The sequence below is a fragment of the Xiphias gladius genome, chromosome 20 (assembly GCF_016859285.1).
Source record: "Xiphias gladius isolate SHS-SW01 ecotype Sanya breed wild chromosome 20, ASM1685928v1, whole genome shotgun sequence".
Taxonomy (NCBI): Eukaryota; Metazoa; Chordata; class Actinopteri; order Istiophoriformes; family Xiphiidae; genus Xiphias; species Xiphias gladius.
Window position 1 is genome coordinate 1,058,932 of NC_053419.1, and position 15,340 is coordinate 1,074,271.

A 15,340-nucleotide genomic window follows, 5' to 3' on the forward strand; every position below is an offset into this window, starting at 1 on the left:
AATAACTTTCCATTTTTAAATAGCTATTAGCCAATGACCCCATCTGCCCTGTACGGTGGTTTCAGAAGGTATTCAGACCCCTTAATTTTTTGCACACTTCGTGTTGTAGATTTAATTTGGAAATGGATCACCATAATACAAAGTGAGAACATGTTTTTAAAAATGTTAGCCAATTTACTAAAAATCATCAATCTTCAAGTTTCAAGCACCAACGCATCTTCCATTTTTCCTGCTCACTAAATCTCTCTTTCAGGTCTTAATTTTCTTTGCTCAGGCACTTGTTGTGTTTTCAAGCTCATCAATTTTGTTCTTGCAATCTTTAAATTCTTCAGCAATTAAACTGCACCGCTTTAGATAAATTAGCAATCGTGGTGCTGCTTTGTTTAGCTTGTTCCCTAAGTTTTACTAGTTGTTTGTCAAAGTCCTTCTCCATGCTTGAATGGCTTCAGAATGGTCAGTTTTCAGACCTCCACCTCCTTTGTTAAGGGTCACTTTATGTAGTCTATTAGACTTTTTTTTGCTGACTGGAATCTTGTTCAGTTTTGGGAGCAGAGTCTTTTCTTTTGCTAACCATGCTCGCTTCCATTCCACTGTAATGCTTGTCAATCCATTCAGTGTCTTTTACCGCTTTTGTGCTTGATGCAACCTGGGCAATGGCGTTTCTGTCATCAACTTTAAGATCAGCAGGTTTAAACACGCTTTTTGTTTTCCATTTTGCATGGAGTGTTAACATTAATGTTTGTGACGGATCTACTTCATCCTCTGGCACAAGTTACCACTCAACACGCCATCTTGCTGCAAGTCCACATGCTCTGAACCTGTTTAGAATTATCGTATAGTATGGAACTGGGATACAACTTAGGTTACAGTGCATTTACATGTGCATTAGCATCCCAGATATGAGTTTTATCCTGGTTTTGATCTTATTCATGATATGATGTTTACATGGAACATGAGACATCTGTTTATCCATAACCCTGTATGCATGGTCATAACAGCCATTATTACATGGCTCACAAACCTGGATAAGTTGTTTAAATGCCACGGGACCGTGGTTTCTGTCGGAGTACTCCAGGTAGCATATCCAGGTTTCTCAAAACTTGAATCAGGTTTTGTCCAGGTTTCTGAAACCGGGATAAGCGATTTACATGCGCAGAACATAACCAGGAAATTCCAAAAACCTTATCATAACTAGGATACTAGTGTGCATTTAAATGCACTCATAGGGACTACTTTTCAGTAGAGAATAGTTCCAAAGAAAACTTTTTCAATGTTGTGAGTACTATAAATTCTGCCCAGCAGACATGCAGTTTTATGTCCAAGTTGTCATGGACTTCCAGATCTTGTCTTGACTTCCTCAGTTGCCCGTCACTGCCATTTCTTAATGACATTAAGAAAAGTCACATTAAGATGCACTGGGGATATTGTAAGCTGGAGGCATTTTGTTAACTTTTTATTAGCTTTCTCCTGCTTTTAGGAATCAGTTAGCTTCTTTTTCAGTTCCTGAGACAGCTGCTTAGAGAAGGGGTTTTCAACATTTTTGGATGTGGAGACCGGCAAGCTAGTGGACAGTGGTCTTGCAGACCGGATGGGTGTCTACATTAAAGGATTCCCTCAAATCATGTTTTAAAACTCAAACACATAATCTTCCTTGAGTAACAACTTCAATAATAATTATAATAATTTCAACCTAACAAGTTTAATAATGTTGTGGTGATTAAAGCATGATTAAACCTGCCAGAGATGCCCAATTGTTCTCCCTCACTGAAAAATCCAGAATCTATGAATATGCAATTGTGTCATCCTCTACTTCATTGAAAAGCTTATTCTCAGTGGCCGAGAGACTGTTATGAGTAGGGATGTGGGTGAATAGTTGACTAAACTATTTAACGTTGCTACCCTCGCTAGTCGGCACCAAAAATACTAGTTTATTAAACTCATTTTCAATATTTTATTCATCTACAACGATGGTTAACTGTGGAATCTAAGACGGTACACAGCCATTCGTTGTATCAGAATAAACTGGCATATAAAACACTCGACCGGAGCAATGTGTAACCACATTCAGCAAAGGTATGTGGACTTTACCTGCAAGGAAAGTAGGCTGCTGGTGCTAGCAGTGCTAACGTTAGCCACACTAGGCTATAAACAATATAACATGAAGTGTTTCCCGTTAATTACATAGACTGTGTCGGCCCGCCAGTCTAATTCGTCCCGCCCCTGTTTCATAATGAACCAAATATTTTTACACTTGTCATAACATAAAAGATTTCTAACTTAATGTTTTCCCTCTCACTGGCGGTGGCCGTGGGGGTGGAGGGCAGAGGATGGAGGATTGGTTGTTGTTACAGCCCAGATTTGAGGCCCAGTAGCCAACACTGCACTGACTGGTACCAGGTCGCAGCTCGGTCACTGACAGTCGCTGTCTTAGAGTAGAGGACACCGTGGTTGTTGAGCGTTACCATCAGATGTGAAGAGTCAGAGAACTTATCAAGCTCTGGAATGGTCAACAGCCAAATCCTTCTGCGGTTTGTTTTACCACGTAGTGCGGTTGGGACTTTGGGTCGCGGGGGTTGTTACCACTTAAAAAAGTCACGTCAACGTGCACAACTCTACTTTGATAGTGGGCGGGGCTCCGTTGTTGATTGCGTCCGATCTGGATGACGGACTGTATCTTTACAACGTTTCACAGTATTCCCGTTTGTTGGAATGCTAACGTTACGTCCTTTTTGACACCAACTGTTTTCTACTGACAAACTTGCACCTGAACTGGCACTGATTCTGAACGGAACTTACCGTCGTCTTCTCCGTCTAGGTATCTGACGCGCAGGTCGTCCTTCGAGTCGGAGCTGTAGTGTCGTGTCGCTGCTCCCTGACCGTTTAGGCGAGTAGAAGACGAGACTCTTCCGGACAAACCATACTGTCTCGAGCAGGAGAAGGCTGCTGCCAGCCTGCACGCGCTGTCCCGATCTGCTGCCTGCACGCGGAAGGCTTGCAACAGGGGTCTGTGTCTCACCAGGACCGCCATGCTGACGAACTGCACTGCTGTTTGACTTTCAACTTTGAACCCAGTCACGTGTTGTGATCGCGTGATTTATTTGCGGTCTATTCAGGAGACAGGAGACGAATAGCAAAATTTTAGGATTGTCATCGTCGCGTTCACGTATTTTGTAGCGTATTGGTTTAAAAAAATAACCTTGAAAATTATGGATGTTGTAATTAATTACGAAAAATATCTCATAAATTGCCCTTATGACTTATATGAAATCAGATAACAATTGGAATTGCCATTTCTAATGCACACACTTTACAAAAGTTACATTTCACGTAATGACGACGCTATTTAGGGCTGTGTAAGTCTTCAGCTTATTTTGACAAAAAACGATATGTATTTCTCTTTGTATTACCATAATATGCTGTTTGGGTTCCATGATTTTCAAAGAAACAAAAGCATCAACAACAACTTTGTTTTCAGTGTTTCTGAGGCAATAGACCCTTTTCATGGCAGCAGCTTTGACTTGCCATTGGAAAAGCAAATGTGAAGCTACTAACATTACTGATCACTCAGTCCATTAGTGTCCCAACAGCAGAGTCCTAGGACTGGGTGCTAGAATGGACCAGAGCCCTTGTTTTCTGTCATTAATTACACTTGTACTTTTAATTCCATGGAAAGTCAAAGTGTCATCTGTGACAGGTGTGTCTTAACACCAGGCCCTACCTCATCACTCTTAGATGATTTAACTTCAAAGCTCAACTCCGTTCACCCATATCACTAGAGAGTGTTTTCCCACCTGCCTCTTTTGATAAGCCGTGCAGATAGTTTCATCTTGAATTAACAAGATTTAGAGGTTTCTGCCTCTTTAAATTCCTCCACCACCCTGATCCAAAGGAGGTACAGGGTTCTCGTGTCTACTGCATCAGAATCAAAGCTCAGTAGCAATGTCTCGATCCATAAACAATATCCTGGTTAACTCCGTGGAATCAATTATTCTTTAGAGTGAAGAATAATAATGTGTTTTTACTGTATAATGCAAGTAATACTACTTGTAGGTATTTTTCATTGACCAACTATCAGATTCCGTAGGCCAGATATGTGGTTCTCCATGAACCTGGATGGGTTTCATCATTCCAACTAGACACCATGTAGGAGGGTGATTAAGAACTTGAGACCCACATTTGTTTTCTGTGCAGTGACTTACATAAGACTTGACTGCTTTAGGACATGACTTCAGACTTGAAATCAAAATGAATATCAACCAAAACGTCATTATCGGATTTTTTTTTAACTCTCAAATATCAATATTAGTATCAACCTCAAAAATCCAATTACAGTTGGCTTCTTTAGGTTTTGGGTAAAGCAATGTTTTCTCTGAAGACACTATCTTAAACTCTGTATTTTGCATTCTAATTTAAGTTTTGTAGATATCATGTGTAATTATATTGGGATAATATGAAAACTCTAAAACAAGCATACATGATTCAGTGACAAGATATTTATTGTAAATAAAAATTCAGTGTTACAATAAATCTTGAGAAAAGTGTTCCAATCTAGACAGCTGAACTTTAGGTTGCTGGGCAAATGGAGTCATCATCATCATCATCATCATCATCATCATCATCAATGAGATATTCCAAACTATGATAACAAATGCATACACAATTTGCTTAAAATGAACTGCATTATTCTATGTCACATCAACTAGAGTTGACTGAAGTCAGCATTTTTATATTGACTACAGAGAAGGTCACGGGGTATGATGTAATCCCACAAATGGCTATAAAAAATTAATAAATAAGCTGTTTGACGAAACCCTGACAGTTCTGGATTCCGTAAAATGTAATAATACAGTTACAAGAACTATAAGGGTATCATGCTGGATCTCTGGAGACTTTTTGATAAAAAATATTAATTTTCCACCAACTGAGGATAGAATGTGGAGGAATATAATGTATGTCAGCTCTTTATAAAATTCAGTTACACTCTGTAAGTCCGTTCCATCAGATGGTAGTCACAATTCTCCTGCCAGTATCACACCCACATACTCAGTTTAACCAGCAGCCTGGAAGGTTTAAGCAATTAACAAGACTACTAGAAAACAAGAGAATTGATGGCTGTTTGGCAAACACTGAACCAGTAAATGTGTCAGAGCCAATTTAAAAGTTATGTTAAAATTCCGTAACTTTCTGCTTTTATAAACTGCAGTAGAGGCGATGATGGAGTGTGTAGCATGGTGTCTGTGAAGTTGTTTCAGCTCACTGTTGGAATACAGTGACAATGTCACTGACTGCAAACATGTACAACAATACAATATTGTTTACTTTAGTTATGAAGGTAAGCAGCAATAACATTGTCAACCAGGAAAACAGAAATCAGTTATGCTGTATTTCATGGGTTGTAACTTTCAAATCTATTCCTAGAAAGTTTCCTGTAAAGATGTAATTTGACGCTAATTGTAGGGAAAATAGGAATGTCTTTTTAAGAAAAGCTAAATTTAAACCTAATTTATATTAACTCATTATTCATTTATTATTGGAAACTAAATTTCCACGTGTTCAATTGTTTGTCTGTAGAGAAAGTCCATATTTTTGCATGTTCAGCTGACCTGCTGCACACTGACTAAAGAATCTCTAGGTTACATTAGCAGTCATTTAAGTCCCCCGAGATAACCTCTGTTATGATTTGGCACTATATAAATAAAATTGAATTGATTGAAATTGAATATAAGTAATTAGGAGTCTGTCAATTAAACATCTATTTTTCCCCACAATACATACTAAATTACATCATTCTTTCCAGGAAATGTCTTGAAGATTATTGGGAAATAATTCAGATATTACAAACCCATAAAATAAAGTAATATCAAACATTTCTTTAAAGCAGAAATATGAGCTGCGTCTCCAACTGTTGTAAATCTGTCACCACACCAAATAACAAATGTATACAATAACCATATTACATTAATTAATATAATTATGCATTTCAGCTTTAAAGAATGGCCAAACTCCACCCCTGCCAAACATGAAATGATAACGTCAACAGGCCAGGCTGGAGACAGCCGTTAATAACCAGGGCCTTTTCAGCTCCACAAAATCGTAACAGAAAAGTGTTCAGTGACCATAGGTGTATAGTGATGATTAGAGCCCAGTGACAGCAGTCAAGAATAATTTGTTAAAAGTAAAATAAAAGTTTCACACATAACAGTGACGGGATATCCTTTTTTTAAGCTACCCCTACTGCAGAGAAAACCATAAGCTATTATTTCTAATTTACCCTTTTATAACCCTATTTGATCATATTTTATTAAAAGCTCTCCCTGTTTTCTCATGTTTTAATTAGCTGTTGATGCAAACTTTTCGTCCATTCCTGGGACAACTTGATCCGCCAGTCCTGTCATACTGATCACTCTGCTGCTCTCACTGAGGTTTTTTTTCCTGTTTGTTTGAACAGAAATACTATTTTTAATCACCATTAATTACTTTCACATTTCTATCCCTGATCAAGTTACCGTCAATGACAGTCAGAGCACCCTGCAAAGATTTGTCATGAAAGCCTTCCAGCATCCTTAAAGGGGATAATCCCATTGTTTTCTAGTTGGCTTTTTATACTGCAGGAAGTGTTACCTTTCATTGATGGTAACCCAACAGTGGATGAAAAAACCACCACCGTAGAAGTGACTGGAATTAACAAGTGTATGAAAAGAGTATTAATGTTAGAGAAGGGAAACTCAAAAGCAGAGTAGTGAGTATGACATAGCTCTGTTGTTGTGCTGATGGAACAAGTACTGTGGCATTGTACATTGTACTGATTTTACCATGCAAGCTATTAAAATACAGGTAATTCCACTATTCTTCAGCCTATATTAGTAAGCAGTCTTTGTTTGTGCTTGCAACAGCTATTGTTTTAGACTCTGCCATTATTTGAACAGCTTTTATTTGAAAATTTACAATAATCGAAACATTACTTAACCCTAATAACAACCACACAGTGCAATAGCAAATTAAGTGGAAATGTAAAACACACAGGTTATTCAGAGGAACATCCTTTTGATAATGACTAATGATGATCAGTGGTGCTTTTGGTTGACTCTATCACAGACCCTTGCTGTGTTGTGATCAGTCTTTTCAAAGAGGCGACTTTTGCAGACAGGGTGGCAAGGTCTTGTTTTATATGTAAGTCCTCATCATCTGAGTGTGCATAAGAAGGTTCTTTTACATCCACAATAGTTTTGTTTGAGACGGGGCTTGGGGTTCGCCTGTTACTCTTGCAGCCACCCCACAGTGCCTCTGTGCTGCTTTTATGCCACTGCTCAGACCGGTGGGTCCATCCTTGCATGTTGGTGACCTGTACTGACAAAGGGCACAGATGGGACTCCATGTACTCTGAAGAGTTCTGAGTGGTCTGGTAGCATCCTCCCTCTGTAATGCTGACGGGAGATGAGGACTTTCCAGAGAACTCGTATTCAGGGTCAATAGCCTCCAATTTGATTTGTATGGTTCTGGCTTTGATCCGCAGTTTATGGGGCAAAGCTGAGGAACTGGCATCGGGCACTTTGTGTGTGGAGACAATGACACTTCTTGGGTCAGCTACAGATGGTATCAACCCTTTGGGGACCTGCTGCTCATCCTCACCATCTGATGATTTGCTTATAGCACCATCATCTGAGCTCCTCGGTGAGTTACTGGATGAGCTGGTGATCTGCAGGAATGAAGCAGGCTGGGAGCAAACACCAGACAAAGGGCTGGCTATGTAGTTTCTATAGAGCTCATAAGGACTACTCCTCTCCTGTGCATAGCTGCCATTCTCTGCTGGTTCTTGCTTGACATCTGCAGTCCTGCAGATACTGAAGCTACCCTGAGTTACAGTGCATGTCTCGGGCATGTGAGGTGAATGCTTGATGACTGATATGCAGCTGCTGCGCAAATGAAGAGGCTCCAAATCCCTGCAGGAAGAACCTTGGTCAGCATTGGGTGGAACAAACTCCTGGTAGAGGTTGACAGTGGTAGAGTTGGATAACTTCTGGGCTTCTTGGGCATATGCTGCTGAGCTCACCAGGCCAAATTTCAGCTTCAACGACAGGAGCTCAGCCTTGAGGGAGGCATTTTCCTCTCCAAGGGCCATCAGCTTGCTCTCAAGCACCATGTCGTTTATGCGTCGCTTTTCCCTTGAGCGCTTGGCCGCCTCATTGTTTTTGCGACGCCTCTCCCAGTAAAGGGTGTCTTTCTTCTCCTCTGGGATAAACTCCCTTTTCCTGCGACAGGTACTTTTAGCCTTGAACGGAATTGGAGAGATTTTGTTGCCTATATGGTCTCTGTTAGCCCCTTGTAAGGCCACAGCCAGGACCAGGGCGTCGTCTCCACTGTAGGACTCACCAGAGTCCACCTCTTGCTTGATTGATTGCATATTACCACGGTTTGTTACTGTCAATATGCTCATAGGTCTTTAACTGTACACCATAATGCTTGTATTCATCAATAGTGACTCCAACCTTCAGTTATTCCACTTGAGTTGAGGAAATCTGTGGAATAATAGATAATGAGAGAGTTTTAAATGTCAGTTGAAACAAAGTTAACCATGTAGTCAAGTTAACGATATTTTAAAATAATGCATTTCCTCCAATACAACTCTAGATGCATGGTCCACAATCTGATACAAAAATTATACACATACAATATATATATATAAATTTGTACTATGAGTTGATAATGACGTTTCATATTGATTCAGCTCAGATTCAGTGGGACTTGATGTTTTTACTTGTTCTGTAATTTGTAATTTCCTTGAATTACTAAATTAAAAAAAAAGAAATATCAATATTTGCTCAATTTTCGTTTCAATTAAATAATCTGAAATGCTGCACAAAATGCCAAACATTAAGCATTAAATTCTATTAATGCTGGGTAACTTTTAAAAAAATTCCCCAGGGAAGATGACGTTTTTTTATTGAAATAATGTTAACTGAGTATTATTTACCTCAGTTCCCAGGACAGTGTCATTTATATAAAGTTTGTTTCCATATAGCATGTCCTTGTAAATAAAACACCTTATAGCTCCCATAATTGCCTTAAGCCAGGAGGAGTTAGGCGCCAGGGTGCTTTGGAAGTTGCGACAGCTGCTAAGGGTAACGTTAGCTGGCCTCAGGTTGACTGCTCTACTGTTAGTGCAGTCTGACGCTTATTTCAGTGTGGAGATTTATTTAGGACGTAAATGGCTTGAAGTAGGCATGTGGCTGGTGATAATTTTTGTATCATGATTTATATTATCTTTTTTCTGATTATTGTTGTAATGATATTGTTATGACTGTGATCTGATTATCTTGCAATATTCTGCAATAAAGACAACATCAAAAAAAACATATAGAGAGCCAAACTAACACCGGAACCTCCATGTTTTGTTCCAGGAGTAAGAAACCCTCATTCAGTATCCCACTGACATTAGTAACAGTGCTAACATCTAACTAGAATTAAAGAAGGTTATATGCCTCCTCCAACCAGTGAAGTTGCAGTTTACATCCATGTCTGTGCACTCATATAATATACAGTATGTAGTGAAGACTTTGAAGGAATTTAATAAAAAGGGTGTTAAGTCTGTTTTACCATAATTAAATTCTTGAGTTACATTGACATTTCATTGACGTTTACTCATTTGGCAGACACTTTTATCCAAAGCGACTTGCAAGTGGGGGACAACACTTAAGCTTCAGTACAGTATATTTTGGTGTTTTGGCCAAAAACGTGTTTTGTGAGGTCCCAGTGACCTTTTGACCACCAAAATCTAACCAGTTCATCCTTGATTCCAAGTGAACGTTTTTGCCAAATTTGAAGACATTTCCTCAAGGCGTTTCTGAGACATCACGCTCACAAGAATGGGATGGATAGATGGACAACCCATAAATAAAGCCTCCGGCCATGGCTGTCGCTGGCGCTGAGGCATAAAAATCCAGCCTTGTAATGGAGCCGTTCTCAACAGTATGTCATGTTGCTCACTTCATGTGTCTAGATAAGGCCAGTAGTTTTTTGATGAGCAGTCTAATATTGTTTATTTAATATTTCTCTTTCTCAGTGGCCTTTAACAAACATAATTTCCCATAACCCCTTGACCTTTGCAGGCTAAACTAAGCTTGACAAAAGAGACGAGCCCATGGGCAAGTTGACGGGCTGCAGTTAGCTCAGACATGTCTGCAATAACAGCAGTGAATGCTGTAGAAGTTTTTATAAAGCAGAGATAACAACTATAACATTTGGAAAATGACTTTATAGGAGCGCATTGGTGAGTTTCATGCATATGGACAAAACGAAGTTACAATGACATGTGTATCCACACTGCCATGCTTGTAAAGTTTCATGGGAGCTGTAGTTTTTTTCTGTATTCAAAAAGTAATCCTTGTTTAACTTGGTTAATATCACAAAGGTTGCAACTTCTAACACCAAGTTCTGTAGTAGATGGCAATTTGTTTTACAATATGGAAAATAAACGCCAGTAAGAGCCTCCATTTTTTCAGAAAGGCAGATGAAAGAAATGCTGAATGGGCTGTCAGGACTTCCAATCAGTGTGTCTGGGAAATGTAACTAGCTGGAGAAGGGCAGGTTGAAAAAAAAAAACAAAAAACACCCACAAATACACACACCAGTGACAGGAGCGCACACAGAGAGAGAAAGTTAGCGTGGCTGTATATCTCTCTTGTTTCAGTATTACTGAGATTACTAGTTCAAAAAGAACTTCAAATGTAAGGTAAGTAACATGCCAGTATTAGTTCCATTTTGAATCAAGCATGGTTTCCTCAGATTCTTAAAAAGTCATAAAAAATCTTTTTTTAGTCAAGGTTCGTAAAAATATCTTAAACTGTCACACATTTTTGAAATGACACATTAACTGTAATCTGGTGTCGACAGAATGCCTCAATATTGGTTTGTTCAGTCAAATACCCATAACAATAACCAGTTCCACTTTTTAAAAAGCCCTGCTGGGAAATAAATGGTACATCATATTATTGGTGTCACTTGAAGGGTGTAGTGTTAAGATGGGTCCAGTGCTTTGTATGTTTCAGGTCAATATCTTGATCAATATATGCTTTGACGATTTCTTCTTCCTATTTGAATGCCTGTACAAAAAGTCAAAAAGGCATGTGACGATATGTGTTTTAGAGCTGAAATGATTTGTCTTTTTAAAGATGATTGAGTAACTGATGAATCAAGAAAATAATTCAAATATGATTCAAACCCTTGCATTCTTCCTGTATATACTTAGACCCTCTTTTTTGCTTCTTAAAGTTACGGTTAAACACTAAACTCAGTAGATAAAGCATTAATAAAGTAAAAATGAATTACTTTAGCCCATCACAGTAAAGATGACATCTGCATATTTAATGTAATCTCTGTTCCTGGGTTTAAAATAGAGGAGGACTTCATTAAAAACAGTCATCCTAACACACTCCCACATAACTAATGTTATGACTGCAGCAGAGAGATTACAGGTGGTTACAGGTGTGGTAAAATTTCCCAGATAAAGGTCTCCCCTGACTCTGTGTCCTCATTTTGCTGTTGGTGTGTGTCAATGTTTAGGAAGTAAACGATCAAGGGAGAAAATAGATTTATAAATTACTTGTAAACTAATGTATAGGATGGTGCCCTTCATATGGAATGTGGCTTAAGGAGATTTAATATGATCCTAAACAAGCCCAGTGTCAGTTCTTTGTTAGTCTACTAAGCAATTTACAATCCTGTGAAATTTGCCATACTTAATTTTACCATCTGAAATACCAGGCATACATTTTTTTTAAAAGTTATCTTTGTCTATTTAAGATCACTGGGGAAAGGTTTCACAGATGGTGAGGTTTTGTAGAACATGGCTGGGGCTGTGCGGGGATAATCACTCCCTTTGTATTTTCTAACAAGGCAACATATGACATCAAGACTAAATTTGGGTGACACGTGATAGGATTGGGTGATAATATTACCGCACCAGGGTGGTGGTTCATCGTCGGTTCAGCCGCAACAGGCCGGGTCGATTTACGGAGTGATCGGCGTGACCGAAGCGGCCTGGCAATGGCCCGTCCACGCGTCCTATTGCCCCAGATTCCCTAATTGTATCCGCATTACACAATACAGACTCCCTCCGGCCTCCGACTGCCAGCAATTTCTATGGTTGCAGATATTATGTAATATTTGCCCGCAACAATACGGGCCTATGTTTGTTCAGCTCCGCATGTGTGTGTAAATAAAAATCTATTTCTGATAGATAATAAATGTATGTGAAATAAGTAACGCTATGCGTAACAGGCTGTACTGAGACAGTTTGGACATTACTTACATGACATCATTGCCTTGCTTACTCATGACAGTGGCGGCTGAAGCGTGGGGTCTATCTACGCCCTAAAAAGTGATTTGTTAGAATGTGAGGATTAACTACATAAACTACAGTATAAAAACCATTACAATTATATATGGCGTACTAACTCATTACAGTCATATACCGACAGCAGCCATAAGGCTTTGATAAGGTAACTGCCAGCCACATCAAATTCTGGTTTACAACACTGTGTCGCAATCCGTAAACCCCTGTTTAGGCCTACTTGCCTGAATAAAATTCAATACATGTCTCTTATAACGGCCATTATCAATCTTATCAGCTATACACAAGTTAACTAATAATGCACTACAAATTAAATAATAACAGCACACCAAGATAATAAACATTACCTCGAACTTGACTTTGGTTACACAGTTAATGTGAATACTAACCAGGCTATTCTCCGTTTAAAATGGGTCTTACCAAAGAAAACACAGAGGATAGCTGAATCACACAAAAATAAAAGCTAACGTTAGCTATGCACCACTGTCATTCTCGGGCGGTCTTCGGAACCCTTAAACACCATCCCGCAGAAATCGTTCTAACACTTTAAGTAAGAAAAAGGTTGGCTTAATGTTGACCTCAGATCAAAACTGTACCTTTTCTACCACCTGGTTGGAGGGTTTGGTCTGGTTTTCCACCGCGAATCGAGCACAGGGAAGAGGTATAGGTTTTCCATCAGCTAATAAGGCAAGAACTGGTGATAAAATCCTACAAGTTGTGAAGTGCCTAGTTCTCTTCCTGTGGCTTTTTCCTTTCAAGGTGGCTACTGACTCATAGATCTGTGTTAGTAGGTCAGTGGTTAAATATATTGGCATCGTGAGATTAAATGACAGCCACTACAGCCAATCGGAATGCAGCATTTTCGATTTTTTTTTGAGCCAATGACTCTTGCCGTCAGCAAAGAGCTCAAATCTCATATAAAATGTATGTCGTCATCCACAATGCATATGGGGCATTTAGGTGCGTAGTTCACCAGAGAACTTCGATTTTCATAATTTTATGACGAAATCATCCAGACGTTTCATACTACTACTACTACTAAGACATAAATAAGCACCTTTTTAGACAGAGTTACACAGTAATTATCTTCAGTGGTGGAAGAAGCATTCAGATTCTTTATTTAATTAAAATTAGCAATACTACAGTGTAAACCTGCTTTATTACAAACAAAGTTTTACTCAAGTAAAAGTATATAAGTATTATCAACAAAACAAACGAAATAAAACACTATTTAATGAATTCAAATACACGATAAAGTGAGACAATGCACAAACATAAAACATGCAAGTGGGAAATACAGAATATAATTTCTTAACAGAAAAAGATAATGATTACAAAGACATAGCTGAGCTCAATAGAAGAATCTAAAAATAGGAAAATAAAAATGTCAAGAAGTAAGAAAATACATTAATGGTCTCAAAAGATGGTCTGAAAATTTCACTTAGATCCACTTCAATATAGTCTGCTGTATACTATGCATTATAATTGTAAGATATATTTTCTCGGTTCATGTGCGAAGCCCAGTTGGAGCAATACATGTAGCCGAGGGACCTGTTGTCCATCTATTGTGCCGCATCGCTTCATTTTCTCATACTGCTTAAGACCTCTAGGGGTCACTATTGGACAGCTGATGTACATTTGAATCCCGCTTGTACCTGGAGGTTTAGAGTTAAAATGGCCGCTGCATACCACAGTCTCTGGCGGAGTCCAGGGGTCCGTCCCGACACTCACACTTGCACTATTAGGGAGGCTACTTGTGTGACGTATTTCCGGTAATTGCCACAGTACCCATGTGCCCGGTAAGACTGCAAGTGTGTCGAGTTTTATCAGCGCTCACTGGGACACACTTGATTAATAACGAAAACCCGTCACTCACGCAAATACAAATACTGTAACACGGTGCAACTGAGCGCGGAGGATTTTTTGAAATAAATAAGTCAGATCAAACATACAGTTTTACAGTTAGATTCAGATAACGGTAAAAAACAAAACAAAACATACATGCAGGAGCTAAGAGGAGGAATCCATTAATAAAGCAATTAAATTGAGTTATCTAGAAACACGTAGGTCTACTGTACGTAAAAGAGATATAATATGATGGTTTCTGTCTGATAAAACTTTGTGTGGAAAAGTGCGGAACTATTTTCTCAAAGTCTTTAATAAAAGGATACATCTAAAATTTTTGTTGATAGTGTCAGATATGCAGTATTAATGTCATCAGGCTCCTTGAGAAGAACAGATTGGCACCTCAAGACAATGTGGACTACAAGTCAGTAAATGGATTTGATCTCCAACAGGAGCATGAAGTTTATAATTTGATGTTAATTATTCCCCCCATTATAAACGCAATACAAACACGAGCTCTTTCTGTTGTAGCTTATTTAGTTAAATTCCCTCAAGAATAACGGGTTAAACTTTAAAACTGTAATTAATGCACAGGCTAGTTATGCTAAAGTGGTTCCATGCTTGGATCATGGACAAGGGATAAAGAGGGAATTCTTATATTATGCGTTGTTTATTCACTTATGGCAATGTTTTATCTTATCTGTTTGTGCTTTGTGTATGATTGTGTGAAGATGAGTCTTTAAAATTTAAATGGAGTTGGGTGGGCCAAGTTTTTTCGACCCATGCCATGCTAATTCTGCTTTAAGAGGTGTCAGTATTTTGCTTTCTAAAACTACCTCATTCAAACCTCTGGAAGTGATATCTGACAAGGAATGCAGATACATAATTGTATTAGGACTTCTTTGTAATAAGAAAACAGTGCTCGCCAATATTTATAGTCCTAACACTGGACAAGCAAAATTTTTTGATAAATTTGAATGTTCTCTTATTAAGGTTCTCGTACATTCCAATATTAATTGGTGTGGATTTTAATGTAGATTGTTCAGCTCAGTGTTGACCTGTCCTAGCAGCCTTTGCCTACTGAAGGCGCTACTGCTCTAGCTTTTGATGAATTTCAGTCAACATTATGTACAACAGATATTTGGA

The 15,340-nt window shown here is 38.7% G+C and overlaps 2 protein-coding genes across 4 annotated transcripts in view; both read right to left on the reverse strand.

Moving 5' to 3' along the window:
- The window catches only part of auh (AU RNA binding protein/enoyl-CoA hydratase), a 34,345-nt gene extending 31,263 nt beyond the window's left edge, over positions 1–3,082 (reverse strand). For 2 of the 3 annotated variants that reach the window (XM_040157856.1, XM_040157855.1), the window contains exon 1: positions 2,797–3,082. In XM_040157856.1, the coding sequence (XP_040013790.1) occupies positions 2,797–3,028 (232 nt within the window). In that variant the 5' untranslated portion in view covers positions 3,029–3,082. Of the gene's footprint in view, positions 1–2,462; positions 2,556–2,796 lie in introns of those variants that run through there. The other variant, XM_040157857.1, reaches the window with a different exon arrangement.
- Positions 3,083–4,511: 1,429 nt separating this feature from the next.
- On the reverse strand, positions 4,512–13,131 carry nfil3 (nuclear factor, interleukin 3 regulated). The gene is made up of 2 exons (XM_040158075.1): positions 12,946–13,131; positions 4,512–8,516 (listed from the first exon to the last, which is right to left on the reverse strand). The coding sequence occupies exon 2, from the start codon at positions 8,432–8,434 to the stop codon at positions 7,055–7,057; it is 1,380 nt and encodes a 459-aa protein (XP_040014009.1). The 5' UTR covers positions 8,435–8,516; positions 12,946–13,131; the 3' UTR covers positions 4,512–7,054.
- Between the last annotated feature and the right edge of the window lie 2,209 nt (positions 13,132–15,340).

Coding starts and splice junctions, on each gene's coding strand:
- nfil3 (XM_040158075.1), bottom strand. CDS start 8,434: ATGAGCATATTGACAGTAACAAACCGTGGTAATATGCAATCAATCAAG.